Source organism: Manacus candei, unplaced genomic scaffold, assembly GCF_025592945.1.
Source record: "Manacus candei isolate 608988 ecotype Guabito, Panama unplaced genomic scaffold, ASM2559294v1 h1tg000005l, whole genome shotgun sequence".
Lineage (NCBI taxonomy): Eukaryota > Metazoa > Chordata > Aves > Passeriformes > Pipridae > Manacus > Manacus candei.
In genome coordinates, this window is record NW_026138053.1 from 19,326,967 (window position 1) to 19,344,617 (window position 17,651).

At 38.1% G+C, this 17,651-nt stretch overlaps 1 protein-coding gene across 4 annotated transcripts in view; it reads right to left on the bottom strand.

Moving 5' to 3' along the window:
* PTPRC (protein tyrosine phosphatase receptor type C) overlaps window positions 1-17,651 on the bottom strand; it is a 92,278-nt gene that overhangs the window by 60,303 nt on the left and 14,324 nt on the right. The window contains exons 1-2 of one of the 4 annotated variants that reach the window (XM_051804276.1): window positions 440-728; window positions 237-354 (exon numbers count right to left, since the gene is read on the bottom strand). In XM_051804276.1, coding sequence (XP_051660236.1) covers window positions 237-303 — 67 coding nt within the window. In that variant the 5' untranslated portion in view covers window positions 304-354; window positions 440-728. Of the gene's footprint in view, window positions 1-236; window positions 355-439; window positions 729-17,651 lie in introns of those variants that run through there. The other 3 variants (XM_051804298.1, XM_051804309.1, XM_051804287.1) reach the window with 3 other exon arrangements.

Sequence of the window (17,651 nt, forward strand, 5' to 3'; positions counted from 1 at the left end):
GGGGATTTTTTTTAATGGTGCTAACTCTCACATATGACCACGCGGAAGACATTTTAGCCTAGCACATTATGCATTAACCTTCCTGATCTAGGTTCTGATACCATTGCATACAATTGTATTCTAATTTCTGAACCAAGATCTTATTTCTCCACTTTGCAAAGCTTTCCGTTGGTTTTACATCTACAGAGGATACTCAGGGTTCAAAATGAGAGAAAGAAATATCAGTTGCTACCTACCTTTGAGAAAAGCATCCTGTCTCAGAAGTGCAACACCAAATGCTAAGAGTTTAAGCCACAAAAACATGGTTATTTCTGGAAATCAGGCGTATCCTTATGAAACAGCATGTGTCTCTCTCTGCAAAGCAAAATAAATGTTATCTGTCCGCAAAAGAATTTCTCCGCAAAACTTGAACCAAAAAGGAGAATAAGTAGGCACATACATTGCCTGCTTATCTGTGAAGGAGTTGCTTCCTTCTCTTACCCCAAACTAACCACCCGCAAACTCGCTGTGCAGTTTAGTGATGTCAGAGACAATTACTTCTTCAAAAAAACTTCTTTCAGTTTCCAGGAAGTCAAAAGGGTTTTTCTTAAGTTCCTGCAGTAATACTCAGCTTCCTTAATTCAAATTAAATAGATTGTTTTTAGCTATTTCTTCCTTTCTACTGAGGAGCTACACAAGACCTAATTTTTCAAAGGACTGGATTTAACAAAGTCATACTTTGTCTTCATATTGCACACATTCACTGAGTCCCTTCTGTGTTATGGATGTTTCTTGAGATTTTTGTTGAGAGAAGGAGAAACTCAAACCATCAGGAAACAGAACATTTAAACTGACAACAAGGCCTTCATAAAAAGGTGCATCCTCAAGTGAAGTAACTGATGATTAAATGAAAATCCTTTAAAAATGGAGTTGGACTAGACCATCTCCAGAGGTCCTTCCAACATTAACTATTTTCTGATTCTATGGGATATACTTCTGAATCTTTCTACAAGGATGACATTTTAGGTATGACAGTAATATATAAAAAATGGATAGGGACAGTCTAATTCTGTTTTCTGTAATGTTCAGTACCTGATTAGGTAGCTCAATGCAATTCTTTGCCACGATAGTGCCAGAGGATTGTTGTCCTTCTCATGGAGGTCGTGCAAGGTACACCAGTGACATTTTCCCTCACTGGATACACTGAGGTAGTTCTCAACAACTTGATAACAAATGCCCATTATATAGTAGATTACAAAAGGAATTAATGTTAGGATTGCTTGTCTTTTTGAAGGTTTCAAAGGTTTTAAAAGAAACAGCAGAACCCTGTCGTGAGGCAGATAAGGGAAGAGAATTCTTTTGTGCTGCCTCTTCATAAGTCCTCCAGAGACTTCCTAAGCATCTCACAGGAAAAAGTTGCACAAATTCAAATAATAATTCACAAATGAAATTAGTGAATTGAACTCATAAGATTAAACCCATCTTCTACAGCTTTGAGACAAGTCTTACAACACAGGCCAAAACCTTAACTTCCATTAAGTAGTACTTCTCTTTACAAACTTGCTGCAATAATAATTATACTGTAAATGTGCTCAGAACAAAATTGATACAGTGATAACACCCTGATACTCCAGAGACTTTGATTTTGATAAACAATAACTTCATCATCCTAGAGTTGTCACAAATTAAATTTGGACTATAGTCATACATTGTCTGCAGCACTGACATCTTAGTCCCTTTTATCCTACCCAAAACCAGGATAACAGCCTGGCTGAAGTGTGCTATCTAATGAATAGAGTGCATGACATCCTCTGGAGAATTTCTCATAAAGGTTCTCAAAAAGAACCAGGCTCCATTCCCACCTGACCTTCCCCAGCAGTTTTATACAACCTCCACTCAACTCTTCAAGCTTTTCTGGTGTCCCCAAGACAAATTCCTGCACAGCAGACCTTTTCTGGCTGTGTGGTATTTCTGTTAGAGCATATGAAGTCTGTTCCCAAACATAAACTGCAATCTTCTTCCAGAGGTTAAATACAAAATCCTCCTTTCAAGGGAATGGGAGAGGATTAATTTATTCTACCTGCACATTAAAGAATGGGTTATTAAAATAAATCCTTTCTCAGGACAAAGCCTTAATTTTTCATTGGCCAAATGATTATGTCAGTACATTACTAGAGCAGTTACTTCCCCTGTGCTGGAAAGAATCAAAGACAGAAACATCAATTTGTATTAATAAGGATTTCTAAAATTACATTAAAAATGTGCAGATGCTCAAGCTACCCATCTCTTTGGAAGTCTCTCTCTTTTGTAAGTTACGAAAAGAACCACAATAGCCCCCAAACAAACAAACAACAAAACTGTGTAAGAGGTAAATATTACTCTATCCTTAAAACAGATTTCTGAAACAGATGATTTAAGGAGAGAGAAAAATCAAATTATTCCATGAGAAGATTCAATGAAAGTTCACCTTGGGGTTTTTTTGTGTTGATTTACACAACTCACATGTCCCAGATAGGACTAGTAAATGATGACTAAGGAGATGATGATAAACGTAGCATCAATGCTTATTCCAAATTCTTTTTCTCTCTCACTTCTGAGTCAGTCCTAGGGCTATTCAATCATCCCCCTGGGTAACCCAGAGTGGGGGGTTTGGTTCTCTCACTGCTAATGAGACCACAGCACTGGAGCAAACAGCTGTGAACCTCAAAACACTACACACGCCCATCTTCCTGCACAACCTCTCATAACACATCAGAAAAAAATGCTGTAGTTACTCAGTGACTGATGTTAGACAGTGCAAAAGCTCTACCCAGAACCCAAACAATCTTAGAGCTTGCTGAGAGACACCAAGATCTCTAATAGCCCCCACAGTCACTGCCAACTTGCTTTCTACCAGGAGGTGTTTCTGTAACTCTGTTTTGTGAGTTGTGCTGAACAAAGGAATGAGATTACAGAGTGCACTGGGCATGGTGTGATCTTCAGATACTACTACACAAAGCATTTCACTTTTTTGCTTCTGAAGGTTTAGTGATGGTCCTGCCTGGCCTTCTTATCACACTGTGTAGGCAACAGCAAAGCCAAGAAAAATTCAGCTGTACATGCCTGATTCTGTGGTAAAGCACATTTCCTTTCCCAGAGTATTTCATCAACTTTTGAACAAAACCAAAAGGATAGCCTTGGATGTACCTGCTCGTGCAGAAGCTCACAGGGAATGAAATCACCAATAAAGGTAACTACACAAGTGGGAAACCTGCAAAAAGGGGCCACAGCATTTTCAGTGCATCTAAGAAAGGGGAAGGATGAGCAGTAACTGAAGACTAAAAAGGTACCTATGTAGGTCTGACAAATATAAGCACTTCTCCATAGTTCCCTGTTCTACAATAGCTTTACTAGTGGGCAGTTCAGGGCATATGGCATCTTGCTCATTTCAGCACAGGTTCTGGCCTTATTTCCTCCCTCCAGGTAACAGTGACTCTGTGTGATAGAGAGAAAGGAAGGGAACAAGCAGGTATGCATGACAGTTCTGCCCCAGAACAATTTACCTAATGCAGCTAAAAAAAGGCCTTACTATTCTTTGGGAAGAAGCTAAGGAGCTGGTTCCTATTCCAATGGAGGGTAGAGGAAAGCAGAGAACAGCCATAAAACCCATCACTATTTACCGTAGAGGCAGGGAGAACATGAACTCTTCATCCATGTAGGACTATTTTGACACTTTCCTTTTCTACCCCACAAAGCACTCCCCAGACCAGTCCCTATCTCTGCCTGGTACCACAGGACCAGGAGGAAACAGACTGGAAAGATGAAAGGAAGGCAGGAGTAGCAATAACCAGGGTACAAACAGCATTTTCGTACAGCCACAAGTCAGAAAAAATTGTCTCAGGTTGGATTATGGCAGGTTGTCCTCAAAGATTGGCTCACCCTGTATCTGTCATCAGGTATCAACAGCCACACTTACCCTGCACACTAACACCTACAAGGCCTGTGCCACCCAAAAGTGATCATTTCTGGTGCTCACTGTGTTCAATGCATAGGAACTGTGACTTAAGGATGCCAGAGAAACCCCACTCTTTGTTCTCTCTCCTTACAACTTCATGGAGCTCGGTTTAACCTTGTGTTCGTTTCCCTAAGAGTTTAGCTTGATAACACTGGGGCATTCATCTTCCTCACACAACACAACTTCCAAGCCCAGATTATCAAAGTCAATATGGTGTCACACTGGCATTCATCACAGAGGATTTTAATTGGGTTGCATTTGTTTGTTTGAGGGTTTACTGGGGAGGAGGGTGAGGGTTAATTTAGGCAATGGTGTTCTCCACTAGTAGTACCTAAACCTAATGCTGTTTTGTGTTTATGTGTTTACAAAATGTAGTATGAATTAGTTTTCTCAAGAAATGTGTTCTTGAGAACCCACCTGTGTTTTCTTTTTCTTCAGAGGTCTTGAAAGAGTAAAGTACAGAGCAATAAAAATTAAATTCTCTGCAGACTCCACACATCACTTGGATTTAAAGCATAAGTTACTTGGATTTAAAGTTATGCAGACTTTTTTTGCTTTGTATAATTTCCCTTGCATTGAAGTCATCTCATATGGCTCAGCTCAGTTACATTGATATTCTGCATATCAGAATTAAACTGTTCCACAGAAACTGAAGGCACACCTTTGCAAACACTAATAGATAAATTCATCCCAAGGACAACTCTGTTTAAATCAAGGGGAGTTACCTGCATAATGCATTTCATCCAGCAAAATTAATTTGACAGCGTTACTGTGAAAACATTGTTCTTGCTAGAGATTATGTGTTATAATACTCTTAATTTTTCATTGAATATTTGCTAAGGAGTTGATTTTGTACATACTTTTTCAGGCTTGTTTGCAATTGCCAAGAACTATTTCCTGAAGAAAGAAAACATTTTTACTTAATATGTCGTATTGGATCAAATTATTTTAAGGTCAAGAGTAAACAATACAGCTCTTTGTGCAAGCATACTGCTGTGCTGCTACCAACCCTCAGGCAATGATGATTTGACATCTTCACTTCATATGGTGCCTGCATGATCTGTGCTGTACCTGCTCAGGACAGAGAATGAATTCTGGTATCCCTGAGGCACTATCCACAATCTGGTCCAAAATGAGCAATAAGTCTACGATAAGCTCTCAGAAGTGCCAGGCACCTACTTCTTGCTTACACATAAAATTGTTCCAGGATAACACTGTGATATTTCTTGAATAGCTCCTTTCAACATGTCGGTTTAGAATTTGCCACCCACAAACAGTGGTAGCATACCTGTAAGCACCAACTGAGATTTGTGCTGGACATCCTGGTTTTGAATGAGTGCTGGACACTGAGAACAGCTCAGGATTTAGCTTTGTATATGGTGTTCAGATATTGCAGAGTGAACAAGTTCATTTCCCATTATGAAACATCAAATAAATATTTTTACCCACGATATCTTTTCTTTGTGTTCTTCCATCACCCAGTTTGAAGGGGAAAAGGAAAAGGAGGCACAACATTTATTTGAATATTTGCTATCCATGGACCACTCCTTGTTGAACTCTCATTCAGAAGAGCTCTTCAACACTGGCAGATTTTTCCTTCTCTTAGTCTGATTCTTCTTTATTCCTCCAGTTTCATTTCTCCTAGTACTAACTTCTTAGATTCTTATAGACACTCATATGACTGTGTCTCAGCAAATGAACAACCACAGCTTTAAAAAGCAGTGAGCTGAATGCCAGACAGGGAGCTGTGCTCTGTGCAATCACACAAACTCAGAGTATCACCACAGCTGGAGGGACTGAACAAGCTCCCTCTGTTCATGGTCTCCCCTATTATCTTCACCAAATCCACCCTGCCTTCAGCAAAACTTGCTTGCTGATTGCTTCTTATGAGCCAAATCTGTGTCTGCTAGATAATTTTCCCAAATTATAAGCAAACTTATACACTATTATATGACACTCTGCAGTAAATGCTGTCTTACCTGCAGGAGGTCTGAGAGAACATGAGTCAAAGCAATAGTAACACCTGCAAACCCAAAAGAGCCCCACACAGAAAAAGAAGAAAATGCTTACAGAACAATCCTTCCCAAAGTATTTCCATTCTGGTTTCAAAATAGCACTCACATACTTCACTGTAGTTCACTGGACATTCCCTTATCTCTTGAACATTGTTTCCTGTGTGCTCTGTAGAAAACTTAAAGACATGCCTGTTTATTCTAAAGCTAATGCTTGAAATAACCAAACAGGGTAGGTTTTCATTTTTTAATCTTTTTTTAAAGCTCAAATTTAGCTGAAGCAATCCAGAACCGGTGTCAGGGTAGGCTACTGAACCTGTGTTTTGGACTATCTTTCTACAATAGGATACTTCTGAGCTAACTGGTGGTTAGTCCGTGTTGTAAAAGAGCAAACCAGCTTGTTTTCTTTGAGTTCTCTGTCCATTTTTCTGTTTTTCCCAAGTAGGTATCTTCTGTGATATTAACTTCTGTATTCTTTGCTTCTAGCCTTGTATCCTGCTTCCCACCTAGGATGCCAGATTCATTGTCACACACTATTAGCTGTGGTCTGCAAGTCCTCCCAGTGTTTTATTATCTGTCAGATTACGGTGCTTATATCCAAGAGTATTTGTGTTCATTTTTCCAATAAAACACAGGATGACTTTATACCAAATATTTTTCTAACATCTCAGCTATGTTTATTTTTTGGATGGAAATGTAGTCCCACAGCTGATTGTAGTTATTATTATGGTACAGAAGCACAAAAATGCCTCTGAGCAAGGTATTTATAAACATAAACTACAAATATTTACCTAGAAGGCTGGTCTGCTTACAGTGACGCTGTCGGTCGTCTTCTGATAGCCCATCTCTTACCCTTCTTCATATTTTGACATGATTTTTCTCTCTGGGGCTGTCCAAATGGGTTAGATAGATATTTCCAAAGATAAACATGTGGCAGGCATTACTTCTTCCTCAGTGGCTTGTCAAGAAACTACTGTTATACAGCTAAAAGAGTCTAGAAGATTTCTATAATCTAAACTCATAATAACCATCTTTGAATCTGAAACAGTTAGGAAACCAAACTGATCCCATAGATTTACCTTGCACATCAGGGTTTATGTCACATAAAACTCCCTTAGTTTCCATGCCTCTAAGCCATTCAATTTATATGTTTCACACACACACTGTAAGCTAACTTAAAATGTGGCAAGTTCATAATGTTGATACTCAGAAAAAAAAAAACCAGTCTGTCTAAAGATACACTGGCTGTCTTTGTTTATTCTCACACTATAAAAACAAAAAAAATATTTAGCACAGGGAGTAAATTCAAAGCTTCTTTAAAGCAAAAGAGTCATCAAAACTAGAAGGAAACATTGAAAAATAATTGACTATAAGGGCAGAAAAATTTTTCTGAGAAGTTTTTGTAGCATAAAACAACTTCTGTAATGTGGAAAGTCCCTTGAAGCTACATCCTAGGCCATACATCTTTAAAATACATTTTTAAAGTATTTTCCCACAATAACTTTCTATTCAATCTTGTGAAAGTCCATGTACCTTGGTTGTTTGCTCCTTTAGTAGAAGTGCTAAAAAATCTGATATTACCATCCATTTTCCCAGACTGACATAAAATGGGTCAGCGCTTAAAAAAAACCCAACAAAACCAAAGGTAAGAAATAAAAACAGAGTTGGGGTAACAGAAGTAAAAAATCTGTGAGAAAAAATTTTGGTAGAGACTCAAAAAAATACTCCAGTGATTTACAGACAGGTAAAAGAAAAGACAGCACTGAGAAATCAAACACTCTGAAATAATTTTTTTTTTGTTATTTTGGTTTTATAGCTTATTTCTCTTTCTCTGTAGAATATTTTGTAATAAACACTTAAAGACTTTTAGCACAAATTGGCTATTTTAACTGTGTCAGAAAAGCTCAAGAAACATTTTGTGAGGCCCTATAAACACATACAACCTTTTTACTGCACACAACACAATGAAAGAGCCAAAAATAGCCAAAAGAAGATGGTGGAAGGGGAGTAAGGAAAGCTGGTAATCTATCATGTTGAAACAGTCCCTGCTATGGTATTCCCAAGACACCTGGAATTCTCAGAGTATGTAAAAAAATTGAATCACTACAGCTTTAGAACTGTATCATATTCCTTTAGTTCAAGAAAAAAACCCTTTCATGTGTTTCATAAAACAGGTCTCAAAGAAATACCACAATTTCACAGCAACTATTTTTATAATATATGCTCATGTGTACACTGCCAAAAATCTAGTCTTTGTCATTAAAAAAAAAAAAACAAAAAAACAAAAGAACAAAAAAGGCCTGGTATTGCTATTGTTTCTTCATTTCTTTTCTAAAAAGTGATAAAATGTTAACAGTATAAATTCTGCTATAGCAAGAACAGCTCATTTTTCCCATACCAAGCTCAAGCTAACATACTAAGTAAGTAATGTTCTTTCCCTCCCAATATCAGCATAAAATATTTGCACATCCTCTTTCTACCCTTTAGCAAGTGTTACTTCCTATACTTTGTAAGTTAGGAAATATCACAGATGAAACTTCATGCAACAATTATTTAGCAAGAGGCTCTGTCTGTTTTTGTCTTCTTCTAGTAAGATCCTCTTTAGAGTTTGTGAAATTCTGTGTTAAAATACAGAGGTGTTATTTGAAACTGATTTTGATGCAAAACAAGAAAAAATTGTCGGCTTAACATTGCCAGTTCCTAGAGCAAAGTCAGTCTGTGAAGGCTGTAAACTGGTAAACAAAAATTAAGTTTTTTTTCCTTCAGACAAAGGTATACTGAGAAATATCAATGTCATTTCAGTTTAACATCCCAGCTTTATTTTCAGTTTACTGATGTTCATAAAGTTGGCCAACACTTATCAATGGAGACACATTCTGGAGAGGTGAAGTTTGAGGGACTTTACCCCTTCCACCAGCACACTGTCATTTTAGGTGGAAGAGACCAACCACCATGTAAAAATATAGATTCACAAAGAAGATTTTCTAAGAAAAGCCAATAACTTGCTCATTTTCCTTTCCTTCTTCTACTGTAAACAGGAACATAATTTAGAGACAGAAGATAGTAAACAAAACGAGGCCAACCTGCCCTCACAGTCTCTGACCTGAAAAATCCGTTGTGCTATTCCTTACTCTCAGAGTAATCCTTTCTCCAAATTTCCCACATTAGCCTGAAAAAAATATCTGAACTACCTCACTACTCTTCACAGATAGCTCACCTTCTTGAATCATAAGCCTGGCAGGTCAGACTTACGTACACTCCATTCTAGCTGGAAATAATACCCGTCACATAGTACTGCAATATCCGTGCAGTGAGAGCACCAAATACCAGTCCTGAGGAAAACAAGCTCCAATCAAACCTTCGAACTCTGGGGAGTTTGGGGTGAGGTGGGGTGTTCAGTCTTCATTCACTTTTGTTTGTGTGAAGAACACAAGGAGGGTGAGAAAAGAGAAGTCTGAAAAGGAGGTGGGAAGAGCTTTTCTCTGCTGTTTCCACAGTGGCCTCTGCTCTACTTCAAGGGGTAACGGGAAGTTTAAAAAGTGTTTTTGAGACAGTCTGGTTTTTATACATGTCTTTGCTCAGTATTAGAAAGATGACCAGGTTGAAAATGTACATATTTGTTGTACAACCATACAACCATGTGAACTCCCTGAACATCATGCATCTTTACTTATTTACCTATTTTAATGAGTGTTATACTTTCATTAACATTGAGATTAATTATGAGGGAAAATAGTTTGGTTTGCATGATCTAAAATAGTTTAATTACGTGAAACCAGTTTTATAAAGTATATACATCCGTTTTCAAAACCTCCCAAAATTGTTTATTGAACAAGTAAAAGCTCAAAAGGAAAAACAAAACCCCAAAATCCTGTCAAACAGATTATTTATCTTGAATCCAATAAATACCCACTTAAACTACTTTGCTACTGACACTATTTTTTATGCTGTAATTATCAATAGTTTATATATTGGAAGCAAGTTTTGTTTAACAGCAACATTAGATACATATAATGCCTTTACTGTCTAATACATCATGAAAGATCATCAGCAGTGTTTTTCAGGACTGTCAGATGAAGACTATTAGGCCAAATACAGCTAAAACTGAAAAGAAATAAAACCACCTGACTGCTGCTTCCTTCTCTTGCTTCAGCTTGGCCTGCAAAGCAATGCTGCTCTCAGCTTTCCAAGCTGTTTTTACATTCTGGTGCCTGTATGATAATTACCAAGGCCCTGCAATGGTGCAGAGCTGCCAAATTAATAACTGACAGCCCAAATATAACCTCCTTTCTAGGTAAGTGAAATGCAAGTTGCACCAGTGAAGCCACAATTTCACTTATGTTGTCTCCGGTAGAAGTCTCTAAAGATGGACTTCCTGGAGACCAGCAGCCCACTGCTGGTCCCTGAAGTAAGAGATACTCTGGGAGATGAAAACAGCAGAGCTGATATCCTGGCCCTTGATCCCCAATCTCAGTTTAACATATTGAAACACTTTAGGTCAGTGCATGCCTTCTTACCTTTGGAATGAAAAGACTGGTCCTTTGGGGACAACCTAATTAATATCTCAGATTTCATTCTGTACATCAGAGGTACCAAGCTCCTTTTCACCAGCCTGGCTTTGTATCTGAATTCCCACAGGTGCTAGCACTTCCTTACTGAAAGCAGAGAAGTACAGAGACAGATAAATACCATCCATATTTTCATCTAAGAACTACACTAAAGATTCAGCAAAACTTTTTCAGTCAGATGCCTCAGGTATTTCTAAATTGATAAGCTGGTTTCTTAGCTCTTGTCATGATACATTGGATGATTTGAAGCTTGCACTGAACTAAAGCACACACGACACTGACTCCCAGGTCCCGCAGGACCATCAAACCCTGCCCGGGGGCAGTGGAGAGGTTGCAGAAGTGTGCAGACATTTGAAGTTCTGTCCAGTCCAAGTGCTGAGCACACATCTCTCACTCTCCCTGGCCCCTGGCTGCCTTCAGCCTGTCGATGGCTCCCATTTGACAAGATAGGACTTGAACACATTGTACAGAATGAAATGATCCATTACATAGCCCTCCCAATAACACTTTTGGGCAGTACATTCGATGGGATGCATTTGTATCTCAGTGTGTCTTGGCTTGTAGTTTAACCATGTATTTTAAGCTACCTATGGTATACACAGTTACTAGAATCTCCTCCTCTTACCTGCTGATGAAGCCTGAAGTTGGTTATTCTACATTTAAAAAGACAAAGCTGTTGCTTTATGGTTGCTTCTGAACGATTATTTGGAATAATTCAAACATTTTCATTTTTGGAAGACATACATTACTACTGCAGAGATCGATGTTGTCCTCCTCCTAAGAAAGGGACCAGCACTGACAGTGTCTATCTTTTTTCACCAGATGTTCCCTGACCACACCACTGTTCAGGGAAATGCATGCTTTGATTCATCAGCTCTGTGCAGCACAAGTGTTCTGGACAAGCAGTGCAACTGTGTGTGGGAGGGAAGTGGGAGGAGGAGATGAACAGATCCTGAAGCAAGAAGAGGTGATCACTCAGAGCTCTGCATATGCAAGGAAGACGATGGTAATAATCTCAGTAGAGAAAGCATGAACACTGGTACAACACAATGTGCTTTACTACATCCAACTCCATCTAGATGTTAGGTTGCTGTGCTCTACCCTCAGCTCTACAGGCATTTGGGAAGTCCCAAGGAGTGTTCACAAGGGGCAATAATACACAGGATTCTCAGTGTATCCGTAGGTATATACAGGAACACGTACATGAGTATGTAAGCATGTATGAAGCTGTAAAAAAGTCATCACTTTCAGATGAAAGGGTTATCAGGCTAAGAGGATCCTTTACCTGCTTTGTGCTCCATGTTACACAGAAACCTTTGAGCATCTACTTGTTTTAAGTAACTCATACTGCCCAGCTCAGCAAGACTAATGTTCAAATTTGCTGCTAAAACTAATGTTGATAGCATTTAAAGGGTCACTTGGAAGCTTTAAGCCCTAAGAATCAGAGAAAATACATATTTAGCAAGAGACATGGTACCTTAGATTTATAGCTTGACCTTGAATTATGGGAAAGTATTTTATAACATTCCAGATTTATGATTCTATTTCCTGGAGACCCTGACTGTAAAAATGAGGCTGGACTTAGAGAAGCAAGTTCACTTCTGGTTTTCTTAACAAGAAGGTGTCCTTGAGCTGTAGGAATCTTGTAACAATTCAACATGAACCAGACAAGCTTTCAAGTAATCTATGTGCTTCCCTAATTGTCTTATAGCTAAAGGCTTTAAATCCAAGATGAGGTATGTACTTCCTCATGTCCACAATTGCATAGAGACACTAAGCAAAAATTCTAGCTTTTATCATGAAGATTTATTGAAATTATGATATTATTTTTCTCCGTATCCAAATTTTAAAAGTACCTTTTCTCTTTTTTTATTTGTAGCCTACAAAACCTTTGCATTGTAGCATATTGGAATTTTCAAAATTAAATCAAAAAATAGTCATTCCTAGCCACAAAAAGAAATTCAGAGGTAAATGCCTTAAAGCCTTATATCCTTACTCCTGCATAATGTGTAAAACAGACCACCTGTCCTTCAATCACTAAAATCTGCTAGAACAGGACTTCACTATAGAAAACTCAAATACAACTGTTATTCATTTGGCAGCTTAAACTGATAATGATTCACATGCTTATAATTAATTAATTTCCTCTGTTTAGAAGTCAAGGCAAAAACCTACCGATATGTTATTGCATTATTTTCTGTTACAGAGTTTTGAACTTCTCACTCATCTTATTTATAAAAATACAGGAAATGGGAGCACAAGATGAAGAAGCAGAGAAAGCAGCTCCTAAATTAGAAGTTTACAGTTACTTTCTCTTTCTTGGTTGCCAGGAGTAACTATCAAAAACTCAGATTTTATTTTTATTCTTCAAAGGGTTGCTAGGAACAGAATTTAAGTTATGAGAGGTTTCCTTTCTTTTTTAGGGCCACTGACTGACCATAAGAAAAATATATTGAGGCATTTAGATGTATTTGTTTGAAATACCTGATATTGAAATTCAAACAGTTCTTCAAGCAGAATTCCTAACAAGAAGGATTTGTGACAGGGAGTCTACAAGATTTACTTTGAAGAAAAAAATATGCGTTTAAGAGACCCTCGAACCTTCAAAAGAATACCTCCTTCAAAAGGCCCCACCTCACAGCTACAAGGGGATTTTCAGAAGTTAATGTATTTACATAAAGTGCAAAGACTTGCAAACTGTACAAGGCAATTACTGGAAACAGTGGTATAGTACCGAACAAAATGGTCCTGATTTTCCTTAGTTTTTTCAAAGAAATCCATTATTTCTTTCATCTACACTAAAACTATAGGCCAAATCCTATAGTTCTCACTGAAAAAAAAGTCATTTTACAGACCCCCTGCTGTCTTCTGTGCAAAGAAATTGAATACTCCAATGAGGTGAAGGACAGAAAGAAAAGGAGCTTGAAAATGCAGTCCATATGAAAGAAAAAGTGTATTTAAAATGCACCCAATAAACACTAAAGATTTATTACCGTGTATTTGAGCAGCTTTTGTTGACATGTATGTAAGTATTTGTATGTGTCTATACAGACACATATATGCACATGTGTACACACACACACACTTCATTCCATATAAAGCTATCCACATTAAAAGCCTGCCCCTTTTTATTTTCAGTCATAATGCACTGAAACCAGTATACTCTTTGGAATCATCAGCTAATAGTTCCCTGAGATAGGACTTCACAGTGTCTTATTGCTGCATGTTTCAAATCAGCTTTGTGAACTTATTAAAACTGTATTTCAGGAAGAGAGGGGTATACAAGCTAAAAGATACACATAAGCAGCAGGTAATTCAAAGTGATTAATGCATTTATTTTCTTGGGCTTGCAATCAATCAATGCATTTATTTTGTTGGGCTTTTTTTTTAATTTTAAAAACAATTTTTTCTCCCCTTCTTGTTTATGCATAATTATTTTTGCCTTCTGAATCCCACCTTTATGTTTCTCCTTATCCCTGGAATCAGCCTGAAGATGTTTCGGAGAGAGGGGGAGAGACTTTAAAATTATTTTTGCAACAGAGTAGAACCGGTAGAGCTTTTCATCAGCATGTGTGCGCACATGCACACACAAGCACATGTACATACCAACCACTAAACTTCCACTGAAGATTCTTCCCTGGTCCACAACTGCCAGGGACTGTCTTGACTAAAAAAAATTTCACACTGCAAAACACAGTAGAATGACTGTCTGGTATTTTTGTATGGAAGCTCTCTAGATTTCATCAAAGGAATCTCTTCCCAAAACTGTAAACACAGTAGTATCACTCAGCCTACACACAATAATATATTTTAATCTGGCAATACTTTCTCATGTGGTAAGAACACCTAACAAGCAAGATAAAGCTACACAATATCTGAATCTATCTCCTTTAGTAATCAGGAATCTTTATTTAATTAAAAATCTGATTCATTTTTAAAACGATCTTAAAAAATTTAGAAATATTACTAAGCACAAATCAGCTCCCACTAAATCAATCACTGGCTAAATGCCTGAGACTGCTTAAAATCATGTTGCATATTTGAAGAGCAAAAGTATATAAAAGTTCTTTTTTCTACATTTCTTGCCCAGCATACAAAAGGTATGAAAAAATCAAAATCCACATAGCTGACCAAGAAGATTATAGACACAAGCATCTCCTAATTAGTCCCTGCATAATTAACAAGATAGCTCTGAAATTCTAGAACTCTGAAGTGACATTGCATTGAATTCTGAAATTTACTTTATAATTTCAATAGTGAAGAAAAAGGTTTCCATTTATGCCACTCTGGAGTGGCCCTAACTGCTTTTTTCCCATTCTTGTGGGAATCTGTGAAACACTCTTTTTGATATGAGGGTTTCCTCCAAACACAGAGCCTACTGCCACTCACCTGCTAATAAAACTCTGAACTTTAAAGAGTCTGTGTAATCACTGCAGTAAATGCAATGAAATCTTCAAGCCATCTCCCAATACTCAGACTTGCTCAAATTTTAAGTCTTCCACTCTACAGTTGCTATGCAGAGGGTGTGATTTAGTAACATAACTGAACACCATAGGCCTGAAAACCTTTAACTGAGCTCTTGGTGATTACATGGGAAGAAATACAGCCTCTAAGGCCTCTCCAATTTCCCACGTGGATATTAGAACACTAACTCTAGGAAGCAGTTAGAAGCTAGATGTATGCAGCAGTTTTCCCTCTTTATATGCCTTGAACAAACCTTAGAAATGAAATTTTACTGCTTTTTCCCCACTGCTGCCTGCAACAGTTTAGACAACCTGAAAGACATCATGTGGTACAGGAAAGGACTGGGTCATCTCTGCATCCTCTCTAGATCAGGACACAGACAGCCCATAGACTGTGCAATAGAGGCCCTGTCATGCCATAGCACTCATAGTTCTTGACCCTGGAGGCTGAGGATGCCTCTTTGCTGTCCCATTAATCTGCTGCTTCAGACCTCAAGCAAACTGCTGGTAGATGTGGAATTAAAACATTTTCATCCTCAAATGCTGGCAGGAGTCAATGTGCTCAAATCACGTTCCTGCAGAGAACTCTGGATGTTTCCCTTGCAAAATAATTTTTCAGGTCAGTTTTCTAAAATAAGCAGATGCAAAGCTGCTATAGAGATTTGTAAGCCCAATAACAGCACAACACCTAACCACAGACATAAGCATATTTTCACACAAATCTTTGATGTGTTGGTAACAAGCTTATCAGATACTGTCTGGGGAAGGGGAAAGTTCCCATACCCAAGTCATCCCTTTATAAATTTAACCTGCAAACTTCAAAACAGCAAAAATTTGTGTAGAGGAAGTCAAAGTTACTGTAAAGAGTCAGGTTTCTGAACCTCTTACCGTCAGCTCCCCTCCTACCCTTTAATTCACGCACCTATTGACACAACTTTCTATGCTGTAGAGCCTTGTTATTTCTTCAGTATCATCAATACTTGTAATAACAAGCATTTCACATACTGCAGAACTGCAAAAACAGAAATGAGAGAGGATCAGAAGAAAACATTGATATCAAAGAGATATGAGAGGAGGCAATTTATACTGGGAAATTTCAGGGAAGTGATAGCGCTGTACCTGTAATGCTTCAAAGCAGTCCCCAGTGTAATCACACATATTCCTGTTGTATTTTTTCTGGACTATATGGGACATGATATGCACATTATAAAATATATATCAACCTGTTGTTATTAGAGTCAGTTTACACAACATCCAAAAAGCCTGATACTGTAAGACAACAGTTATTCAATATGTGCAGATGAGTGCTTCCCTACTTCCCCCTGTACCTCGCTGAAGCTCACAAGGAGATAGCCCTGTCTTTTCATCACCACTTCTATCCCTCTTCTTCCCATGTGGGATTCACTAAAAACACATCTGTAGGAGCCAGCAAAAGGTCTGGCAATGTTACACCTGCAGGTGGGTACAAAAGCCTGACTGAAGGTTGGACTCAACACGAGGCTCTGGACAGCCTGGACACTGAGAGGGAGCTGCTGGCAGCTGCAAAATGAGGGCACTGCTCTTCACACTGTCACAGGTTATTTTATAAAAGGAGAGTTGTTTTTGTTCTGAAGGCAAGGAGGAGTCAAGTGGCCAGAAAGAGGTAGTAAAAGAGTAATTTCTGAGATTCTCAGTACTTTGCATAAGGTGTCACCCCTGCCTAGAAAAGGGGGAGAAGTGAAATGAACAGATGAACTGCTGTAATATCCTGAATTCTAGGACACATATCTACAATCATCTCTGCTGTTAAGAGGAGGATCTCAGGTGGCTTGGAAGGGAAAGATCCAGTAGAGCACACTGACAGAATAAAAGCTATTACTTGTTAGGCCTTTACTGAAGAATTTCAATGGATTTAATTTAATTTCAAGAGGGTTTTGAGAGCCAATATTGTGTAGTCTTTTATCAAGGGTTATGTTACCATAAGCATGAAGCTTCTTTTTTTAATGTATCTTTTGAGGTTTTTCAAAGAAATGATTTTTTCTTTTGAGAGGCTTCTATTATAGCCTCTACCATACTCCATGAGAGAAGGTTTAATCCATGCTGCTTTGGCTGTTACCTATAGTGTCAAAAAAGAGCAACGCAAATATTCACAATATCCTTAGACAGAAATACAGAGAATTACTTTGTGCTTTCATGGTAGACTAATTCCAATTCTTTCTCTGAAAAAAAAAAAAAAGAAATCTTTCCAGGCATTTATTTCAAAGATAAAATAGGCAGCTGCTCAGAATAGCCAAATTGATAATAATTTGCTTTATTTTTGATTCCAGCACCTCCTGTCAGACCATATATTTAGTAGAGCAAACTTTTCATATTAACATTAACTGCATACAAATGAAGTTCCATTTCATTTTTTTTTAAGTCATCCACCTTGTTTGTGTGATGACTTTAGAAAAGCATAGATGGCAGTCGGGCTCCCTTTGTTAAATGCCGTGTGACACCAGAAACCTTGTGGCTCTCTGCAGGGCCCGAAAATACTCCCTGTGGGTAGACAAGGAACTTCCAAAATGTTCCTGCTGTACAATACTTTGTTCCTCTTTGTTCTCCCAGAAAAAGCTTGACCCCTAGAACTTCTGTGGAATAACCATAGAATTACAGA